Source organism: Pristiophorus japonicus, chromosome 3, assembly GCF_044704955.1.
Source record: "Pristiophorus japonicus isolate sPriJap1 chromosome 3, sPriJap1.hap1, whole genome shotgun sequence".
Classification (NCBI taxonomy): Eukaryota; Metazoa; Chordata; class Chondrichthyes; family Pristiophoridae; genus Pristiophorus; species Pristiophorus japonicus.
Genome location: NC_091979.1, coordinates 172,013,855 through 172,036,346, shown reverse-complemented (window position 1 = coordinate 172,036,346; position 22,492 = coordinate 172,013,855). Strand labels below are relative to the sequence as shown.

Here is a 22,492-nt window from a genome sequence, read left to right as displayed (position 1 = left end):
TTACTTTTACAAGTGTGGAGTCTTATTCCTTCAGATTTTAGGATTGAAGATTTTAAACCATAAAAATTGTAAATAATTTTTTTAACTTTTTCTGTCTCTTGTATCTCTTTGAATCCAATCTTTCTTTTCCTCTCTTTATTTTGCTTTTTGTACCTGAGTTGACATTGAATTAAATATTCTAACTGACACTTCCTGATTCAAACTCTGTGCTGCTCATTAACGATTCTTTAATACAATTGGTTAAGGTGATGCACTGTTGCTTGCCTTTGTCACACAGGTCCTAGATGCTCTGTAGAGGGTGTTGCGCCAAAATTGTTATCTAATTACAGTAAGTTCCTGTGCAAAATCCGATAAAAAGTCTGTGGACGTGTGTAATGAATGGCTGGTGCTGTTCGTTCACCACTGACATCAAAATCCAGCCCTTATAGGGAGAGAAACCGAGTTAATGGAGTAATTTTAACCTCCCAAAAACAGTTGGGTTTGGGTCGGGTGGGAAGTTAAATGTAAAAAATCTGGAACAGGAATCCAACTCGCCTCAAGCCCACCCACTTCCAGTTTTACCAGAGGCGGGACAAGGAGCAGGCAACCATCCGCCCTTAGAAGGCAGGTTGATCGTTGAAACCTTTTAAGGATTCGTGCCTTCATTTTAAGTGTTTCTATTTTTGACTCATGTTGGCCGAGTTTCCCGGGGCTCGAAAAGAGCCGGCAGTTAAAAGGAGACGAGAAATGCTGGATCCATCAGGTTAGTGTCTTTACAGCCCTGCTAGTGGGCCAGGAGGAGCAGGAGTGTTTCCCCCAGGGTCAATAAGCTAACCTGTTTTTAAAAAACTCTCACGATTGGACCCCTTCCCGGCCGCGATTTGTCTGCTTCCCGCCCCCGACAACGATCTCTCCTTACCTGCTCCTTCGCTGTGACCATCTGTTACAGGCTTTTCTGCCCAACAGGCAGCTTGCCTGTCACTCAGACTGGCTGTTGAGCGGTAAATCGGGAGAAAAAGTTTAGAAGACTTCCATGCGTTCAAGAAACCCATACTTGCGGGATTCCCATCCATAACTCCTCCCCCCTCTCCGAATGTGCAGTCCCGTGAATATCAGAGCCAATGTTTCAAGGTGATGACCCAAGGTGATTGACCTGAAACGTTAACTCTGTTCCTCTCTTCACAGATGATGCCTGACCTGCTGCTGAGTATTTCCAGCATCTTCTATTTCTATTTCAGATTTCCAGTATCCGTAGTATTTTGCGTTTCTATATTTTATAGATTCATTGCATCTGAAATGATTATAATAGGATGTAATAGAATTAATGGAAACCCTACTGGAGAAAGTTCCTTTTGTATTTCACCACATCTGGAGGCTTGGCACAGGACATTAATAAATCCTTAAGTTTTTTTTAATCAAGTATGATTATAGTATGACAGTTTTGTTTATAGCCTCTGATTGGACTTATCAAACTACTGCAGGTTATCTTGATTATTTGATCTGGCTATGTTTCACATATTACTGATGCAGAATATTATATCTGTCCTAGTACTAACCCACTTTTGAGCTGCTGAAGGATGTACTGTACCAGTCAAGTACTGTCTGTTCTTGCACATTTTGATGGATGTTTATACTTTTAATCTGACAAACTGCAGAATTAGAGGAATTGCAGAACATTTCAATGTGTGCTCTGAATAAATCAAACATTGTCTGCGCCTCCTTGTCTTATTACTAACATATCTACAACAATCATCTCTGGAACTTTTTAAATAGGCATCTCGGTTCTTTCAGGGAGTTTTGGGACAGACTTACTGGGGTAGGATTTAACTTCCACCGTCAGGCAGAAAGTGGCGTTAGTCAATCAACATTATTATATACCCCATCTGATTCCTCTTTCCATTGAAATCAGTGGAAATGATGATGGGTAGGGTATATAAAGGACTGACGATACGCTACCCCCCCACTTTCACAAACATTCTGTCTTGAAAAACTGAGCCACCATACTACTGGTTGCTGGAAAGGTTTGAACCACAGTGGATGGAAAAGCAGTTGTGTTTTTCACGGGGCATTTTATTTTTCCAAACCATTTCTAGCACAGCCCTGAGTGGTAGTACTATGCTGTTATGTCAGCAAACACGTTTATTGTGCACTTGTGTCCCAACCATTTTACCATACAGTGGTGCGTGCCCCTGTTACAAACAAAATAGTTTTTGAACAATTGTGATTAATTTTATGTGCTTTTTTACATTTTTATCTCTGTTGATTTTTGTCTAAAACATGAACACCAGTCTGACCAAAGAATGGGTTGTGGGGAGCTACTAGACTCTAGCGACATAAGGAAGATTAATGAACACAAACAGTTGAAATGAGGAGATCACTGAAGCATTCAAGCTCATGACTATACTTATTGATGATAGCATTGCCCCTTGTGTTGCCAAAATCAGTAACTCTTACCCTTCCCCAGTCACATCAGCAGCTTTCACTGTTTAAATAAAGTCTGTATCATTAAAATCATAAACTGAAGAAAACCCATGAGTTGGTGTATGGTGAGGAAGTTCCAGTTTTAGCCTTTATACTACGTAGTTATCCAATACAAGTACGGTAGCATAGGGACTAGTAATCCAGAGGCCTGGACTAATGATCTAGGGACATGAGTTCAAATCTCACCATGGCATTTAAATTCAGTTAATTAAATTTAAAAATCTGGAATTTAAAGCTGATCATGGTGACTATGGGCTCAAAATTGTCCCACCCCTTTTTCCAGCGCACTCACCAGAGATGCGCCGCCTTTCTGCATGGAAAACTGCTCCGAAAAAAATCGCTCACCACTTTGGACGCTGTCTGCCCTCTCCTCGGTCGTCGCGCAGCGTGACCAGTAGAGCCGGGGGCGGAACCAGCATCCTCCACTGGAAACAGTGCTGGGACGTCTGCACACGCGCATTGGAGTCGGGTCGCGATGTCCGCATAGCGCATAAATTTGGCAGTCGGCCATTTTTAAAGGGATCCGAAGCTGCTTGATTTTTGGTGCCAGACGAGTGCTGTGGAACAAAATCAGCTGCTGGAATCAAGAAGCAGTGAGTGCTCTGTGTTAATAGTGCTGCATGCCTGCAAAAGTTCCAGAAGGAGTGCTGCATTTCTGAAAATCATTGCTGCATGCAAAATAAGAACTGTGTGTTTGGAAAAATCACTGTGTGTCTAAGAGCATTGGCAAAGTGCTGTGACTGTCAATTCAATACAGCAATGCAACAATGTGCACCAAGAACAAAGAATTTCTTGTATGACGAAGTGGCGATACTAGTTAATGTCATTGAAAACAGATGGCAGGAGCTGAATACCAACAACAGAGATCACACAAAAGTGCCACCCAAAGAAATGAAGAAACGCTGGAACCAAGTTGCAGAAGATTACTGCACAGTGGTGAACACCCAGAGATCTGGAAGCCAATGTAAAAAGAAATGGCAGGACCTTGGTCAAGTAGTTGGTGTAAGTAATATTTTCATTTATTCAATGCAATTGCAATTGTAAATGTGACCAGCTGTACATATCCCACCCAGCCGAAAGACACCCTCTCTAAAAAGTTGCATTTTTATCTTTGCAGAAGAAATTGTCCCACAACAAAAGGGAAAGAACTCAAAGAGAAGGGGGCCTGCCAAATCTGCACCCACTGACACCCTTGGAAGAGAGGGTCGCTGCTTTGATGGGTCCTGCGTGGAGAAAAGCAATCAATACTGCACAAGTGGGGCCCACACGTGAGGGAGAGGGTAAGTCCTGAAAATTCATCGTGGTCCTTCAAATCAACTTGCTGCCTAGCCTGCTATTTGTGAGCCGACTCATGTCACCCATCCTGCCCCCTTCTATGCTACTAACCATTTGACTGTTCTGTTATATTTTGCAGAACCTGATGCCAATCGTGAAGATCCAGAAGAAGATTCAGACGCATATGAGCCTAACTCTGCAGACTAACTTGGGGGGGGGGAGGGGATGGAGATGGATGAAGGGGACAATGTTGTACGAAATATGGATGAGGCCACGTTAATGGACTTCGCATTGGCAAACCCTTTCATGAGTTCTGGTGTGACATTCCTTGGTTTCAGCCTGTCCATGATTAGTGGTTTAAGTTCTGATATGCCAGTCCATGGTTTCACAGCATCCGAGGTTGAGGGTCCCAGTGGTGGTGAGATGCAGCATGGAACACCCAGGGCCCCACCGTCCCAGCCTGCACCTCCCACTGGAGGGGTGCCGCGAGGCAGCCCCAGGGTGAGGGGAAGGAGAAATCGACCACGCTCTCCTGAGATGAAGGATTGCACAGATGTGGTTCAGATGATGGCATTGATTGCGGAGAGCACTGACCTTAGCCGATCACTCATGGACACCATCAGTGGAGTGAGTGATGAGGTAACGGGGCTGTCGGGAGAAGTAACAGTAATTACACGGGAAATGGGAGCAATTTCCGGGAACATCAGTGAGAGAATAGTGTCCATGAGGGAGGGAATGTCAGAGGTCGTGGAAAGGGCGGCACGGGCCATCAGGGAGGGCATGTGTGAGTTAGCTGCTGCAATAAGAGAACTCACCCAGGCCATGCACCACCACTCCCACTGCAATCCCCACACCAGCCTCTGAAGAGACCCAAGCCGGGCCCTCCACATTAACACCTGAACCCCCCCCAATGAAGAAGTGCACATTCACCAAGATGGGGATGAGAGATGGGTGCAGCCTTTCTTTGCTGCTGCTGTTGTTGTTGTTGATACTGTTGTAACTGTTTTCAAATTGAAATTTTTTTTGTACGTTATGTATATTTACAACTTTATAAGTGATCTTAAAATTTTTAAGTGATCTTAAAGAGTGATATTAAAGTAACGTTTGATGCAAGAATTATTTTATTACACTAAAGTTAAATACATTGTAAACTTTTGAATAAAATATATTTTACATTAAAACTGAATCATGTTCCATTAACACAACACAACATTTAGGGCCCAAGTTTCCACACGATAAAAAACGGGCGCCTCTCCGAGTTGGGCGCCCGTTTTTCGCGCCTAAAACGGCGCCGGAAAAAAAACTCGCGATTCTGGAGCGCCCTGCAGCTCCTTGTCTGTTTGGCGCAGCGCCCAGGGGGGCGGAGCCTACACTCGCGCTGATTTTGTAAGTGGGAGGGGGCGGGTACCATTTAAATTAGTTTTTTTCCTGCCGGCAACGCCGCGCCCTTAGGAACAACTGCAAAAAATAAACATGTCCATATGGAACAGTTGTTGCTGAGCCCTTAGGCATCAGTAAAGCGTTCACAGATGAGCTGCTGGCACAAGGCTCGAGCAATCGTTAAATGAGCGCGATGGCCCGTCCTCCTCCGACATCGTGCTCTGACCTCAGGCACTTTCATGGTTTCCTCATCGTTGTCATCATCCTCCTCCAACACCACCACCACCACCTCCTTCTCCTGCACGTCACCTGCATCTTCAAAATAATTAGGGCCCAAGTTTCCACATGATTTGCACCTGATTTTTAGGAGCAACTGGTGGAGAACGGACTATCTTAGAAATCGCAATTCTCCACATTTTTTTTTCTGCAGTTCTAGTCAGGTAGAACAGTTCTACTTTGGAACAGAATGTTTTCTTCAAAAGGGGGCGTGTCCGGCCACTGACGCCTGATGTCAAAGTTTCCACAGTGAAAACGTACTCCAAACTAACTTAGAATGGAGCAAGTGAAGATTTTTGTAGAACTGAAAAAACCTGTTCGACACATTAAAAAATCAGGCGCAGGTTACAAATTAGGCGTCCAGAACGAGGTGGGGGGGAGGGGAGGGAAGGGAACTCATTAAATTCTACAATAAATCCTTATTTATACTTCTACAAACATACAAATAAATCCAACCTGAATAAACATTTATAAGCAAAGAAAAGATTAAATAAACCATCTTCCTACCTGTGTGAAAGTGCTTCAGCCAGGGAGAATTCTGCAGCCGTTCGTGCCGCTGAGCGGGAGGAGGAGGAGGAGGAGGAGACAGCCGTTAGTTCCCGCGGAGCGGGAGGGGGGGTGGGGAAGGAAACAGCAATTCGTTCCCGCAGAGCGGGGGGGGAGAAGGAGACAGTGAGAAGGCTGCAGGAAGCCTCAGTGCTGATGTGCTGATGGCAATGTGCTTTTATTAAAAAATGTTCAAAAATTAAACAGCTACAAAGAACTACAAAAATGGCCGAGTGCCAATGTTTCCTTCACACTGCGCGTGCGCGAACGCTCCAACGCGCACACGCAGCGTTGCCGGCAGGAAAAATAATTAATTTAAATGGTACCCGCCCCCTCCCACTTACAAAATCGGCGCGAGTGTAGGCTCCGCCCCCCTTGGCGCCGCGCCAAACAGACAAGGAGCTGCAGGGCGCTCCAGAATCGCGCGTTTTTTTTCCGGCGCCGTTTTAGGCGCAAAAAACGGGCGCCCAGCTCGGAGGGGCGCCCGTTTTTTATCGTGTGGAAACTTGGGCCCTTAATGTTGTGGAGTATTAAAAATATAACACTCTACACCGAAAGGTCTTTTATAGCGAAAAGGGTTGTTTATTAAAACCTGATTAATCAAGGGAGATCTGGCTACATCAGTACCGTTACTGAGTGCTCTCCACGCCGATCTCATGGGACAAGCCACGCAGTTACATTTTTATACAGCTCAAATACCGTCAAAAAGGTGGAACTAGGTGGAGAAGTGTTGCATTGGTTATTTGCACCGTCCACCTGCTACTAATACATTGGTTAATACAGGTTACAGGCAATATCATTGGTTGCAGTCATTTCTAATTGGTACATCACTGTTGCTACGGGAATTGCCCCTCTCCCCTATAGGTTATGTGTTACTTTTTTGTAAACGTGTTCCCATACTAGCTTTCAGGCTATAACCTTGGCAGACCACCTGTCTGTACGCATTTCAAAGAGGCCTTGTGTCTGTTATCTTGTGTGACTGAAAAATAGTGGTCTCATCTCATTATTTCTGTGAGCTGTCTACATAAATGTTATCTCCTCAGAGAATTTCTCTGACCTGCTATGTTTTAACCTAATGTCTGAGATGTGGGATTCAGTTATTCTACCATGAATGCATTTAAACCTTTCTCTGCCTTTCTTACTTTGTATTTTAGTAACACCAAATTACTTTACCCCTTAAGGTTTTTTGATCTTACAATTATCATCAGCCACTCTCACAGCAGGTGGGTCATCTTCTTCCACTATCAGCTGCTGCTGCCTCATGATGGCTAAGTTATGCAGCACACAACAGTGAACTGACCGACAATCTCAGGGAAATATTGCAAGTAGCCTCCGGAATGGTCCAGGCATCGGAAAGGCTGTTTCAAGATGCCAATGGTCCTCTCTATGATGCTGCGTGTCGTAATGTGCGACATGTTGTATTGATGGTCAGCTTCTGTCCGAGTTACGCGTAGGGACGTCATGAGCCAGGTGGCAAGGCTGTACCCTTTGTCTCCCAGTAGCCAGCTCTGCCCTTCTGGCTGCTGCTCAAACATGGCAGATCTAACGCTGTCGCGTAGGATGAACGCATCATGGGTACTGCCAGGGTATCTTGCGTCGACTAACATGATGCGATGCATGTTGTCACACATGAGCTGCACATTAATGGAGTGGAAGCCTTTTCTATTCCTGAACAGCTCAGCATCCTCCACAGGTGCTCGCAAGGTGATGTGGGTACAATCAATGCAGCCCTGTACCTTTGGGAAGCCAAAAATCCTTGAGAACCCCACAGCCCTGTCATGGAATGCTTGGGCAGTCATTGGGAACTTGATGAAGTCATTCCTCCGAGCATACATTGCAGCCGTGACCTGGCGAATGGAGACATGTATTCCATGTTGAGAGATGGCGCACACATCTCTGGTTGTAGCTTGAAACGATCCCGAGGCATAGTAGGAAAGTGCAGCTGTAACCTTCACTTCAACAGACAAAGCAGTCCACCTGCCGCTTCTTGGCTATAAGTCTGGTCTCAGCAACTCTCAGATCTCACGAACAACTTCTCTGCGGAAACGCAGCCTTCTGACACAATCTGCATCACTCGGGTCCAGGTACGAACACCTGATTCGAAATTGCGAGGTGGGTAAGGCCTCCTGCCCAGCAGCCTACGGACTCTGATGTTCCTGATATGATGAGCTCTAATCACTTGTCTCCTACGTAGCAGAACGCTCACAAAAGGTGTGGCATTGATATTATTGTCTCCATCTTTAAAGTTAAAGTTAAACTTTCAAAGAAGGTCAAAGAAGGTAAAATGGCAGGAAAGCAAGCAGCAGAGCACTGCATCGGTTCGCAGTTCTGTGTCTCTCTCTCTGCCCCCAAGGTATGTATATAGACCACTCCCAAAGGTCTTTTGTCCTTTTCCCCCTCCCCCTTGAGTCATGTGACTTCTCTCGGCCCGCTGTTAAAGTTGCTGCCTTGCTGCAGCCTGTCTGGTCAGTGAGTTTGCTTCATGCAGCCTGTGTGTTCTCCGATGGCACTTCAATCGCTCCCGTCCCTATCCCCGGCCGAGTGGCCTCATGCACCAGCCGGCCCACTGACTTCCCGGGCCGAGTTTTGAGATGAAGGTCGGACTTGGTTTTATTTTTTATTTCTTCTTGAATGCTTATTACTTGTTGTACTTTGTTTAGTGCTTTGTAAGTCTTGGTGCAAGGTCCTCTCCGCTTCCCTTCCTGCCCCTGTCCCTGGCCGAATGGTCTCCGATGTACCTATCTGCGCTGATTTCTTAACTCTCTGCAAGGGTTTTCACAAGTGGCCACATACGCTGGCCTAAGTTAGTTTGGAGTAACTATTAGCTGGCCAAAGTGGCCTAAGTGACCAAAACGGGCGTAGGTGGCTGGTAATGCTCCCTTTTGAAAAAAAAACTAAACTAAAAAAAATCCTAACTAACTCACTTACACTGGCGTAAATTGAATGTGCAAAATGTGGATTTTTAAGATACTCCCAGAAAAATCAAGTTGCTCCAAAAAAAACAGCAACTCCTGGCCAATTTTGTGCCCCATGAAACTACCGGATTGTTGTAAAAACCCATCTGGTTCACTAATGTCATTTAGGGAAGGAAATCTGCTGTCCTTACCTGGTCTGGCCTATATGTGACTCTAGACCCATTGCTATGTGGTTGACTCTTAACTGCCCTCTGAAATTGGCTAGCAACTCACTCAGTTGTATAAGGCGGCTCACCACCACCTTGCCAGCGATGCCCACATCCCATGAACGAATAAATTAAAAAAATCTCAGGAGGTGCAATGATGAGGTGTTATAATTGTGTACGATGTTACCAGGCAGGGGGAAAGTCTGCTGATCGTTTTTCATTCCCCTTGCTGGGAGTATGCTTAACTGGATAATGGGTCAGGTTTGACGGTGAGAGCTTCAATGGCTGAATTAGAATATAGACACTCACTGTGTAGGTTGACCCGTTAGAATGGTTGGTTGTGTGTGCAAAGTGACAAAGGGCTGGCAGTTCTTGTGGAACCTTGGAGCCAGAAGCGGGCAGCGAAACCGGAGGAGCAATGCCAGGCCAACTTTGTCCACCAGGTCTCGTTTTAATATTAAAAATTGGTCTCCCACCCAAAGCTTGTGGGTTTGTCATCAAGACTGGCTGGCAGATGGGAGAGGGGAATTGGTCAGCAGCAGGACCTCAGGGTACAATTCCCGGCATAAAGTAAGTACTGACGGGAAGGATGGCAGATCTGTAGCCTGTCAGAGAAGTGAGAGGATAGACCAAGCAGCACAGAAACAAGCCATTTGGCCCAGCAGGTCCATGCCAGTGTTTATGCTCTATATGAGCCTTCTCAGAAAGATACCAGGTGAGGGAGCAAGCAGTCAGGAAGATTCAGGTGAGATGTTGCCGCCAGGAAGCGCAAGGCGAGGTTGGAGCAGTCGCGGTGGAGCTGTGTCATTTTCCATTCCTGCCAAGCTTTTGAAATTTCTTTTTAATGTTGAACTCCACCTCTGGGGCAGTCAACAATAGATTCCTCCAAATACAACCCACGATTGATTGATACCCCGCTTGTTTTCTCTCAGTTTACTCAACGTAACCTATGCAGTTGTTTAAAATGATCTCCAGCCGGCCTGGACTTGTTCTTGTTGCTATGATGATCTAGTCTCTGCTGTGTGATCTTGTGTAATTTCTCCACAGTGTAACCAAGTTGGCAGGTATTGAAACCTTTTAAGAGTCCTTCACCTTCAGACATGTGGGAGCCGGTTTAGTAATAGGCTTCTGTTTATCAAATGAAATTTCACTACAGTGGCATCTATGAGATTACCATATCCAGTTCATAAAACAAGGGATTTCATTGTTAAAACCCTTGGGCCCCTCATGATCATATGACCAAATATTGATCAACAAAGTGAACTCCTGATTGTAAGGAGTATGGGGTCTGCTTCTGGGAGAGTCCAATGACATTGAACCTAAAAGAATATCTAGCACAACAACAACTTGCATTTCTATAGCACCTTTAACGTAATAAAATATCCCAAACACAGGCCCAAAATTCAGAACACAGAGGAATTAACTGGTTTCTGTTTATTTCTCGGCTTTAGATTTGAAGATGCATTACTATTGTCACACTGTAAAAATGCGACTGCAGTACTTAGAAGGTTGAGTGAAAAGTGTGTAAAAATAGCTTTCCCATTAGTGTCTCTGAAAATATGTGTAATTATTATAACTGCTATTCCATTTCCTGTCTTTTCCCCTAGATTAAAGTAACGTCAGCCTATTACTCGGCCAGCAGGGATTCTGACAGCAGAAAGGTAAGATGCTTCTCTCATCACTTAACAGCTTGCCTTTCAGAAAAGAAAGTGCTTTGAAAATACATTAGCCTTTAAATTAAGAATCATGAGTAGCAGTTCCTCGGGAAAAGGAAAGCCAGCTATTGTCTTAGTTGCTTACTAAACATTGATGTATGTGATTCCTAGATTTTATTAACAAAGTATCTAATTTGCTTCACTTAGAATCAATTGTATTCTGGGTATGAAAAATAAATCAGTTCCAACAAGTGATACAGCATTTGAAAATAAACAACAGAGATTCCAACTGGAAACTTCATTTGAAAAGGCAGACAATCCAGCATTTATAAATCATTGTTTTTGTATATGAAGTGGTGTCACAATGGAATGTAGTCAGAGGATATAAATAGGACAGGTGTCTCATGGATTTGGAGTTGGTGGTTGCTCAGAGCCCAGAAACACATCGGAAAAATATACTTGGATATGGGGGAAATTTTAACCTAAAAAAACAGGTGGGATGGGGGCATGTGGGTAGTTAAAGCGTTTAAAAATCTGATTCCTGACCTGAACCTGCCACCAACCTGCCGAATTCCGGTTTTGATGGAGGGGCGGACAGCCATTCCACTTCCATGGGGCGTGTCGTCTATCTAAATATTATAATGAGGCTGTAAGCCTCTACTTTACTTCCATTTTGAATTTACCTTTAGCTGGTCAGGTTTTGTACGTCTCGTGAAACCCACCAGCTAATGCAAGGCCAGGACTACTGCATCCAGGAGGTACTTACTTTTACACTTGCCTCCTAAACCCAGGGTCCCTGCCTAACCCACCCTCTGTGATCGGAGACTCCCCCTGAGGCCTACAATTCCCCTCCCCCCTCCCTCCACCACTGACCTCCGATCCCCCCTTTTGAAGAACAATAAAGCTGCTGCCTATGACAAATATAGCTGGGTTTTCATACAGAATCTTCGACAGAGTCTCCTAATAGTTCCTTTAGCCTCTTTCACCGCCCATTTGTAACAGCGCATACACTGAATGTAATTACCATGCCAAGTTTTTGTTGAAGGCAAGAGTGATGCTAAGCATTGTTCTTTGTGCTAACACATTGCTGTTTGTGGGGTTTGCTGTGTACAAATTGGCTGCCGCATTTCCTACATTACAACAGTGACTACACTTCAAATAAAGTACTTCATTGGCTGTAGACTGCTTTGAGACATCTTGAGATTGTGAAAGGTGCTATAGTCATACAAGTCTTTCTTTTCGAAGCGTTCTGATGAGAATTGACCATTTAGCATGACCTGGTAGGAGATCATATATTTAGTTTTACAGCATCCCCAAATACAGCATAAGAGGCCAGCTTTATAATGAGGTCAGAATGCCATAGGACATAAATGATTCTAGAAATGTTGAGGTTATCCATTCTGATTTTATGTTGGGCTATTTGCTCTATTTCTGGGCCATGAGACTAATGTTACAGAAAAAACACAAATAATTAGCTTTAATACAGTTGTGATTATGTAGAGGCGGAAGCAGGCCACTCTGATCTAGCCAACTGCTCTTGACGGCATTGTACTGGACTAAGTCTATGAACAGGTGTTTTCTCTGGAAATAAAAGCAAATACACAGCAAATGCTGGAAAGTTAAACAACATGGACTGCATCCCAGAGTACTTAAGGAGGTGGCCTTAGAAATAGCGGATGCATTGACAGTCATTTTCCAACATTCCATAGACTCTGGATCAGTTCCTATGGAGTGGAGGGTAGCCAATGTAACCCCACTTTTTAAAAAAAGGAGGGAGAGAGAAAACAGGGAATTATAGACCGGTCAGCCTGACATTGATAGTGGGTAAAATGATGGAATCAATTATTAAGGATGTCATAGCAGCGCATTTGGAAAGAGGTGACATGATAGGTTCAAGTCAGCATGGATTTGTGAAAGGAAAATCATGCTTGACAAATCTTCTGGAATTTTTTGAGGATGTTTTCAGTAGAGTGGACAAGGGAGAACCAGTTGATGTGGTGTATTTGGACATTCAGAAGGCTTTCGATAAGGTCCCACACAAGAGATTAATGTGCAAAGTTAAAGCACATGGGATTGGGGGTAGTGTGCTGACATGGATTGAGAACTGGTTGGCAGATAGGAAGCATAGAGTAGGAGTAAATGGGTACTTTTCAGAATGGCAGGCAGTGACTAGTGGGGTACCACAAGGTTCTGTGCTGGGGCCCCAGCTGTTTACATTGTACATTAATAATTTAGATGAGGGGATTAAATGTAGTATCTCCAAATTTGCGGATGACACTAAGTTGGGTGGCAGTGTGAGCTGCGAGGAGGATGCTATGAGGCTGCAGAGTGACTTGGATAGGTTAGGTGAGTGGGCAAATGCATGGCAGATGAAGTATAATGTGGATAAATGTGAGGTTATCCACTTCGGTGGTAAAAACAAAGAGACAGACTATTAACTGAATGGTGACAGATTAGGAAAAGGGGAGGTGCAACGAGACCTGGGTGTCATGGTACATCAATCATTGAAGGTTGGCATGCAGTTACAGCAGGCGGTTAAGAAAGCAAATGGCATGTTGGCCTTCATAGCGAGGGGATTTGAGTACAGGGGCAGGGAGGTGTTACTACAGTTGTACAGGGCCTTGGTGAGGCCACACCTGGAGTATTGTGTACAGTTTTGGTCTCCTAACTTGAGGAAGGACATTCTTGCTATTGAGGGAGTGCAGCGAAGGTTCACCAGACTGATTCCCGGGATGGCGGGACTGACATATCAAGAAAGACTGGATCAACTGGGCTTGTATTCACTGGAGTTCAGAAGAATGAGGGGATCTCATAGAAACGTTTAAAATTCTGATGGGTTTAGACAGGTTAGATGCAGGAAGAATGTTCCCAATGTTTGGGAAGTCCAGAACCAGGGGTCACAGTCTAAGGATAAGTGGTAAGCCATTTAGGACCGAGATGAGGGGAAACTTCTTCACCCAGAGAGTGGTGAACCTGTGGAATTCTCTGCCACAGAAAGTTGTTGAGGCCAATTCACTAAATATATTCAAAAAGTGGTTAGATGTAGTCCTTACTACTAGGGGGATCAAGGGGTATGGCGAGAAAGCAGGAATGGGGAACTGAAGTTGCATGTTCAGACATGAATTCATTGAATGGTGGTGCAGGCTCGAAGGGCCGAATGGCCTACTCCTGCACCTATTTTCTATGTTTCTATGTAACAGGTGTTTTCTCTGGAACTAAAAGCAAATACACAGCAAATACTGGAAATATAAACAAAAGCAAAAAATGCTTGTAACACACAGCAGGTCAGGCAGCATTCGTGCAGTGAACAGAGGGCTCAATGCTTAGTCCTGCCTCTTCTCACCATGCATGCTATGTTTTTTGTGTTTTTTTCTGTACTTTCTTTTAAAAGAATTTTGTTTAAAATCGTGAATCCTGTTGACAGCTTCTGAAGAATTGGCTTGGAGAAGTTTCTGAAGCTGACAGTGTGGGAGCTCAGTTGCTATTACTGGAGATAAGCCACTAATCCAAGATACTCCAACAATCATGGCATTTCAACTGTACGTGTGTTACTTCAGCAGCTTCCCACCCTTGGTGTCTCTAATTCTTGCCAACTAGATTTCTCAAGATGTTAAACTTACTGTTTAAACAAAAACAAACATTCAAAATTAATCAGCAGGATTTTTGAAAGGATGCATTAGTTTGCAACACCGAAAGCTCTGATTGGATCCCCTTGATCACAAGACCTGATTGCTGATTGGTCCCCTTGGAGGATAAGACACACCCAGCAGTTTCTCTGGAATGTATAATTAGAACTGCCGTGCCTACGTAATCAGTGACTACAAAGTGTAATTTGAGCCATTCTGACTGCAGACTCCCCCTTCACGTTTCTGACATTCTACCCCGCCCAAGTGCCTGACTTTCACCACATGCCCCCCCCTCCCCTCTCAAACCTGGCCCTAGTTCCTGACCTCCTCCCCACCCCGCCCGAGTTCCTGACCACCTCCTCCTGCCCAAGTTCCTGACCTTCGCCCACCGCCCACTCCCCTCCGGGTTCCTGACACTCTCCCCCCTGCCCAAGTTCCCGCCCCCACGGTTCATGACCACCTTCCCTCAACAAGTTCCTGACCCCCGCCATAGATGGGGCATTGTGTGTGGGTTATGGATTATTAACAGGTTTATTGGATATGAAGTAAATAGTGACAGTGTTGTGACTTCCGGATTTCGTCCAGTTCAATAATGTCACTTGCCATACACCCACCGAGCTTTCTGAGAAATCAACCAGGTGTAGGGGAGGAGAGGGACAACATGGTGCGGGTGCAAAGGGGGTGGGGTTGGAAGAACGTGATCCATCTCACCACCTCGATCACGTTCCTGCTCTCAACTCCCCACGCCCCCATATATCGCATTCTTCCCCCCAGACCCACTGTGGTCTACGTGCTCTTTACCCTCCCCTCCACCCCCCAACGAGTTCCTGACCTTTCCTCTCCAATCCCCTCTCCCTCATCCCCTCTCTCTGCCTCCTCCCAGTCTCTCTGCCCCTCTCTCCCCTGTCTGTCTCTCTCTCTCTCTCTCTCTCTTTGTCTTTCCCACTTTCTCTGCCCCAGTCTCTCTCTCTCTCTGCCCCACTCTCTTTCTCTCTCCCCCCCACTCTCTCTCTCTCTCTTTCCTCCCCCCCCACTCTCTCTGTCTCTTCCCCCCCCCCACTCTCTTTATTTCTCCCCCACTCTCTTTATTTCTCCCCCATACTCTTTATTTCTCCCCCACTCTCTTTATTTCTCCCCCACTCTCTTTATTTCTCCCCCACTCTCTTTATTTCTCCCCCACTCTCTTTATTTCTCCCCCACTCTCTTTATTTCTCCCCCACGCTCTTTATTTCTCCCCCACTCTCTTTATTTCTCCCCATTCTCTTTCTTCCTCTCCCACTCTCTTTCTTTCTCCCCCACTCTCTTTCTTTCTCTCCCACTCTCTTTATTTCTCCCCCACTCTCTTTCTTTCTCTCCCACTCTCTTTCTTTCTCTCCCACTCTCTTTCTTTCTCTCCCACTCTCTTTCTTTCTCTCCCACTCTTTCTTTCTCTCCCACTCTTTCTTTCTCCCCCCACTCTCTTTCTTTCTCCCCCCCGCTCTCTTTCTTTCTCTCCCACTCTCTCTTCCCCCCCCCCTCACTCGCTCTCTCTCTCTCTCTCCCCCCTCCACTCGCTCTCTCTCTCTCTCCCCCCCCCCACTCGCTCTCTCTCTCTCTTCCCCCCCATTCTCTCTCTCTCTCCCCCCCTTCTCTCTCTCTCCCCCCCCACTCTCTCTCCCCCCCCATTCTCTCTCTCTCTCCTGTTCTCTCTCTCCCAGTCTCTTTCTCTCTCTCTCTGTCCCAGTCTCTCTGTCTCTCCCCACTCTCTTACTCTCTCTCCTCTACGCTCTCTCTCCTCAGTCTCTCTCTCTCTCCAGTCTCTCTCCCACTCTCTCTTTCCAACTCTCTCTCTCTCTCTCTCTCTTTCTCTCTCAGCCCTGTCTCTCTCTTTCTCTTTCCCCCCCCCCCCCCCAGTCTCTCTCTCTCTTCCAACTCCGATCTTCACCATCTCTCAGAAGGCTATGAAAATGTTTGTGTAGATAATCACAGCAATATTCTTGGCAAATGTCCTGGAGGCTCCTTTAGTATAGTCATTGATTTTCGATAGATCACCCAAAAACCCCAGTAGCAGGCTCAGACTGAAGCTCCACGCTCAGCAACATGATTCGGCTTCTAGCTTCCTCATAAATCGTACTGTGCATGTGCGACCGGATCGAGCCGCATGCACAGAAAGAGGCAAAGTCCACGGCATGCATGCGTAGAAGGACACCAAAATGATCATGCACATAATCACTCCGTTTTTAAAATACTGCAATAAAACAGAACTACCACGGCTTATTGTTACAGAATATTGATAAAAAGAACTCCTTTTTCAAAGCTCACTCTGACATGAACTATCGATGCTTAAAATCTTTGATCTGAATTTGTATACCATTTGCTTCACACATTGTCCCAAAATGGAAATGTTGGTTTGTAGGTGACCAAATGCTAAATTTTCAGGCTTTTACCTTTGATCTAAAAACTATGCTTAGGGTTTCTTTTATTGTTCCCGGAATTTAAAAACTGAAAAGCCAGTGCTTTGTGACGTCGGTAGGAACAGGCATTTGCCCTTTTGGCTGCTTATGTCATTTCTCGATGACATTGGCCTCAGATGTCATTTAAAGCCAGTAGAGACAACTATTTTCTCCCACGTGATTATTCTTCTGGCAATTACATTTAGCAATTCAGTCGAAGAGAAACTAATGTTAAAATGTAGCGTACTGTTTCTCAGCTCACAATCCTAGATTAGGAAAAGGGAGTTGTTCAATAGAAAATAGTGGGAAAATAGAAGATTGGGGAAATTTTAAACGACAGCAAAGAATGACTAAGAAAGCAATAAAGAAAGGAAAGATAGATTACAAAGGTAAACTTGCGCAAAACATAAAAACGGATAGTAAAAGCTTTTACAGATACATAAAACGGAAAAGAGTGACTAAAGTGAATGTTGGTCCCTTAGAAGATGAGAAGGGGGATTTAATAATGGGAAATGTGGAAATGGCTGAGACCTTAAACAATTATTTTGCTTCGGTCTTCACAGTGGAAGACACAAAAACCATGCCAAAAATTGCTGCTCACAGGAATGTGGGAAGGGAGGACCTTGAGACAATCACTATCACTAGAGGGGTAGTGCTGGACAGGCCAATGGGACTCAAGGTAGACAAGTCCCCTGGTCCTGATGAAATGCATCCCAGGGTATTAAAAGAGATGGCGGAAGTTATAGCAGATGCATTCGTTATAATCTAGCAAAAGTCTCTTGGGGGAAAAAAAACAGTAAAAGGGAATATTATTTGAATGGGGAGAAATTACAACATGTTGCGGTGCAGAGGGACCTGGGGGTCCTTATGCATGAATCCCAAAAAGTTAGTTTGCAGGTGCAGCAGGTAATCAGGAAGGCGAATGGAATGTTGGCCTTCATTGCGAGAGGGATGGAGTACAAAAGCAGGGAGGTCCTTCTGCAACTGTATAGGGTATTGGTGAGGCCGCACCTGGAGTACTGCGTGCAGTTTTGGTCACCTTACTTAAGGAAGGATATACTAGCTTTGGAAGGGGTACAGAGACGATTCACGAGGCTGATTCCGGAGATGAGGGGGTTACCTTATGATGATAGATTGAGTAGACTGGGTCTTTACTCGTTGGAGTTCAGAAGGATGAGGGGTGATCTTATAGAAACATTTAAAATAATGAAAGGGATAGACAAGATAGAGGCAGAGAGGTTGTTTCCACTGGTCGGGGAGATTAGAACTAGGGGGCACAACCTCAAAATACGGGGGAGCCAATTTAAAACCGAGTTGAGAAGGAATTTCTTCTCCCTGAGGGTTGTGAATCTGTGGAATTCTCTGCCCAAGGAAGCAGTTGAGGCTAGCTCATTGAATGTATTCAAGTCACAGATAGATAGATTTTTAACCAATAAGGGAATTAAGGGTTATGGGGAGAGGGCGGGTAAGTGGAGCTTAGTCCACGGCCAGATCAGCCATGATCTTGTTGAATGGCGGAGCAGACTCGAGGGGCTAGATGGCCTACTCCTGTTCCTAATTCTTATGTTCTTATGTTCAATCCCAGCAAGGTAACCTTCCACACTGTTGACCTCAGCTCATAAAATTTGTTTTTCGCTGAGGCTAAATGAAGGAATCAGTTTTCAATATAAATTTAAGAACTTTTAAGCATTAGGAACATATTATTGAACATTGTAACATGGATGACCCCAACAGACCCCCACTTGTAATCAGATTTCAACTTGAAAACTACCACTTAATTCTACCCTCCGCTTTGTGTTTTTAAGACTGCTATTTTCTGTGAAGGAGGGCGGGGGGGTGAGTGGGATGTTGGGGGGTGGGACGACGAATGGGGGGACAGGTGGGAGGGGGTGGTTGGGGGAGATGCGCGAGACCAGTAGTGAGCGGCATACGCAGAGAGTTCGGGATCATGGAGACCATGCGATCTTAACAGCAGAGTCTCATTTAAATTAAAGTCCCCAGAGTCCCGGCCAACGGCTTCACTACCTGGACACCGGAAGGAACGGGAATTTGAGGGCAATTAGGGATGGGTAATAAATGCTGGCCTTGCCAGCGACACCCACATTCCGTGAAAGAATATAAAAAACCCACAGGAGACTGCAGCTGAGGACCTGTGAGAGTGGTCCCTGGCAGTCAGTGGGAGGGAGGGTTCCAGGACGATCATGGATTGGGGGCTGGGGGGGGGTTCCTGCACAATGTGGGGGTAGGTTCCTGCGTGATGGGAGAGCTGGGGTTTCTGCGTGATGGTCGATCTGGGAATGTTCCCAAGCCATCGGATGGGGCTAGGGATTCCATCGAGATCGGGGCGGGGGGAGGCTGGGACTGGGTTAGCACAAGAACTCCTTGTCGGCCCTGGTGGCAGCAATCCTACTCCTCCTGGCCCACAGGGAGTTCGAAGAGAAGTAATTTTTGAAGTCCTATCATCGCCACTTCTGGGCAGTCGGCACCTCCCGCCTTGGTTCTGCTGCAGAGCAGCACCAGTCTAGGACTCCTACTGCCTTCAAGTTAATATTGCGTTGTGGCATCGATGACGTCATCGAGCTGCAACCTTTGCATGTTACGTATGTCCCTGCCTGCCTTCAGTAGAAGCCTTGTTGATAGTCTGATTCACCAGCGTTAATATTACGGCAGCCGGGAAGACGGCAGTATCATGATTTTCGAGATTTTAACCCCGTGCCTGCCTATCAGTGAGGGGGAGTTGAAAATAAAATCACGGCCATAGTATCACCTGCATTTCCAAAGTCCGCCATACCAATAATAATAAAATTACAACATGTATTTGAAAGGTTGGTTAAGTCCTTTTATACGGTAAATGTTCGATATATTCTACCGGGTAGGGAAATAGAAGCAAAAAAATTTAGAATGTTCAAAATACAATTAGATGCTGTGATGGAACAGGTAGTGTACTAGAGGGATGAGCTTTGATGGGCTGAATGCCCTTTTCTCATCTTTGACTTTTTCTATATTATGTTAAGTTTAAATCCATGATAATTCTCCTTCAGCTCATTATAATTTTTCAAATGTTCACCTACTAGATCTCACAAAACAATATTGAAGATTATCTCTACAACCCATGTTAAACTTACCATTCAGGAGTTTCCAACTATACCTCTTGACTTTAAAACAGGTCAATTATCTTACATAGAATTTACAGCACAGAACCAGGCCATTCGGTCCAGCAGGTCGATCTCGTTATTTATGCTTCACACGAACCTCCTCCCACCTTATCAACATATCCTTCTATTCCTTTATCCCTCATGTACTTCACTAGCTTCCACTTAAATGCATCATATACAATAACTATTATTACTTATAATCACACTTATAGTGATAACTATTATTACAATAATCACACATATACAATCACGATTATTAATAATAGTTACACATATGCTTGAGACGCTTACAGTACAAGACCTTTAATAAGAAGGTTAGTCATCTTCCAATCCAAATTTAGTGAATTTACAAAAATGTCATTTGAAATTTCAAAAAATTCTGTCCTGGTCTCCTGTAAAACTCATGGGTGCTTGTCATCTAAGTCTAATTTAACAAATGGTAGATGGAGTTCAGCGTAGATAAATATAAAATCATGAGATTAGATAGAATGAGCTAACAGGAGGAAAGTGATCTGGGACTTTTGGTGGATTGGTCACTGAAGCTGTTGGTTCATTGTTTGTAGGCAACCAAGAAAGCAAATAAAATGTCAGCATGTATAGTTAAGGGTCTGACTCGTAAGTTAAAGGAAATGATGTAACTCCAGTGAAGTTCTTTTGTTGGGCATAATTTAGAGTTAAGGGTGTCAAACAAAAATAAGAAATTTAGGCAGCATTGTTTAGTAGTAGAGCAATAGAATAGTAGAACAGAGTACCGGTGTGGTTATGGAGCAGAAAGCACTGGCAAGTTTTTTTTTGAAAAATGGGTAACAGGATAGTTCGTTCCAGAATCATAGTAAGGAACCTGAATGGGAGTTTTGGAAGGGTGGATTAGATGGTTCAATGATCTCCTCAAGCCCAGAATATTTCAATGTTACCATCTTCATCAAGATTGTCTATTCTTTGTTTAAAGCTTGTAGATCCATCACTGCTTGCACATGTCTAGCTCCACCACTGCTGTTCTTGGCCATGTCATTTCATCGGTAACTTTCACTCTCCTTCCTGGGTAAAGATGGATATGAAGCAATTATTTCATAACCCTGTTTATCTCTCCCTGAACTTCAGATACCCACTGTCATTTTTCAGTGGATCATGTCACTCTTTCACCCTTTATTTGCAACACTTGTAGTTGAATACATATTTATTGTTACTTGAATGCTCACACCAAGCTGACAGTGTTTCTTTTGCTTCTACCAATTATTTTTTTAATCTGCTTTGATTCTGATTATAATTTGTCCAATCTTCCCCTACCAGATTGTTTCCATATTTTGAAAGCTTTTGGATTATCCCTTAAACTTCTCTTTATAAACCTACTTAACCACATTGATCTCTGTTGCTCTTGAACTTTTTTGACCTCCAGAAGCAATCTTCTTTGCAGGTCCTACTGCAGACTTTCCAACCATATTTATGTTCTAATTAACCATTTTTTTAAACATAACAAATCTGCCATGGTATTACTCCTAATAATTTAAAGGATCCATGTTTTATAAGAACAGGAGGATTATACCATTATAATATAATACATTATAGTACTGCTAAGGTGAGGCTGTGACAATTTAATACCTGTACCACAAGTATTGCTATAAACAGGTGAATCGTGAGGTCATCTAGAGACGAATTCCTTCCATGTACATTGAGAGGTGGTAAATGATTGTAAATTGGTTCATCATCTTGGTCAGAAAAACAGCAGGAATTGACTTTTTTCCCCTTTTCTATACTTAAAAAAAAAAGATTTATGTTGTATTTATAATGAAGTGTGACAGCTGAAATATGATGGGCTCAAACTTTTAAACACAATGCCTGATGTCCTGTGAGCTTGTTCAGTACGAGTCAGAAGATAGGGTGTTTTCTCCGATGTAACAAATATATTACCAGGGCCACTCATTTATGGTGATTGAATAAGTTTTATTAGATTATTGAAATAGTTTTACTGGTATTTTCAGGCTTGAATTCTATAATAATGTGATCACTTTCGTGGATACTGTAAATCCAGAATATTAATTACTACTAAACATTAGTTTAATTATGTAGTTGATTTTATCCCTTCCCCCTTTTTAGGAGGAGAATGGTTGGAAACATATTCTAGGCTACAGGTAGATTGTAGGAAATGGGTGCAGCAGTATTGGGGGATCTGTGTTGGTACTGTTGGGAGTGTGTTACTGGGAGAGGGGCTCATGAGATGGGGGAGTACTGGGGAGAGTACACACGGCTGGATAAACCAGCAGGAAGGTTGCGGGATGTAGAAGCACTGGGATGGTTTGGCTGGTTGTGAACACTGGAAAGAAGTCAGGTTGAAGTGGGAGAGTAATGTCGTGGTATAGGATAGGAGTTGAGGAGTGGGGTCTCAAGTTATGGGAGCGTTTGGGTGGCAGAGTATGGGAGAGTTTTGAGAGTGTTGGTGGATGTGGCATTATTGGGAAGTAAGATAAGGCTGATAAAGGCACGGTGATCAGGGTATCCTCAGAAGTGGATTGGCAGTGATGGGCAAGTAATGGATGTCAAGGGGCAAGCACATTGAGAACAGTAAGAA

The 22,492-nt window shown here is 44.3% G+C and overlaps 1 protein-coding gene across 1 annotated transcript in view; it reads left to right on the top strand.

The window, feature by feature from the left end:
• vps8 (VPS8 subunit of CORVET complex) overlaps positions 1-22,492 on the top strand; it is a 961,193-nt gene that overhangs the window by 763,474 nt on the left and 175,227 nt on the right. Inside the window, exon 44 of the mRNA XM_070876055.1 lies at positions 10,666-10,719. Coding sequence (XP_070732156.1) covers positions 10,666-10,719 — 54 coding nt within the window. The remainder of the gene's footprint in view (positions 1-10,665; positions 10,720-22,492) is intronic.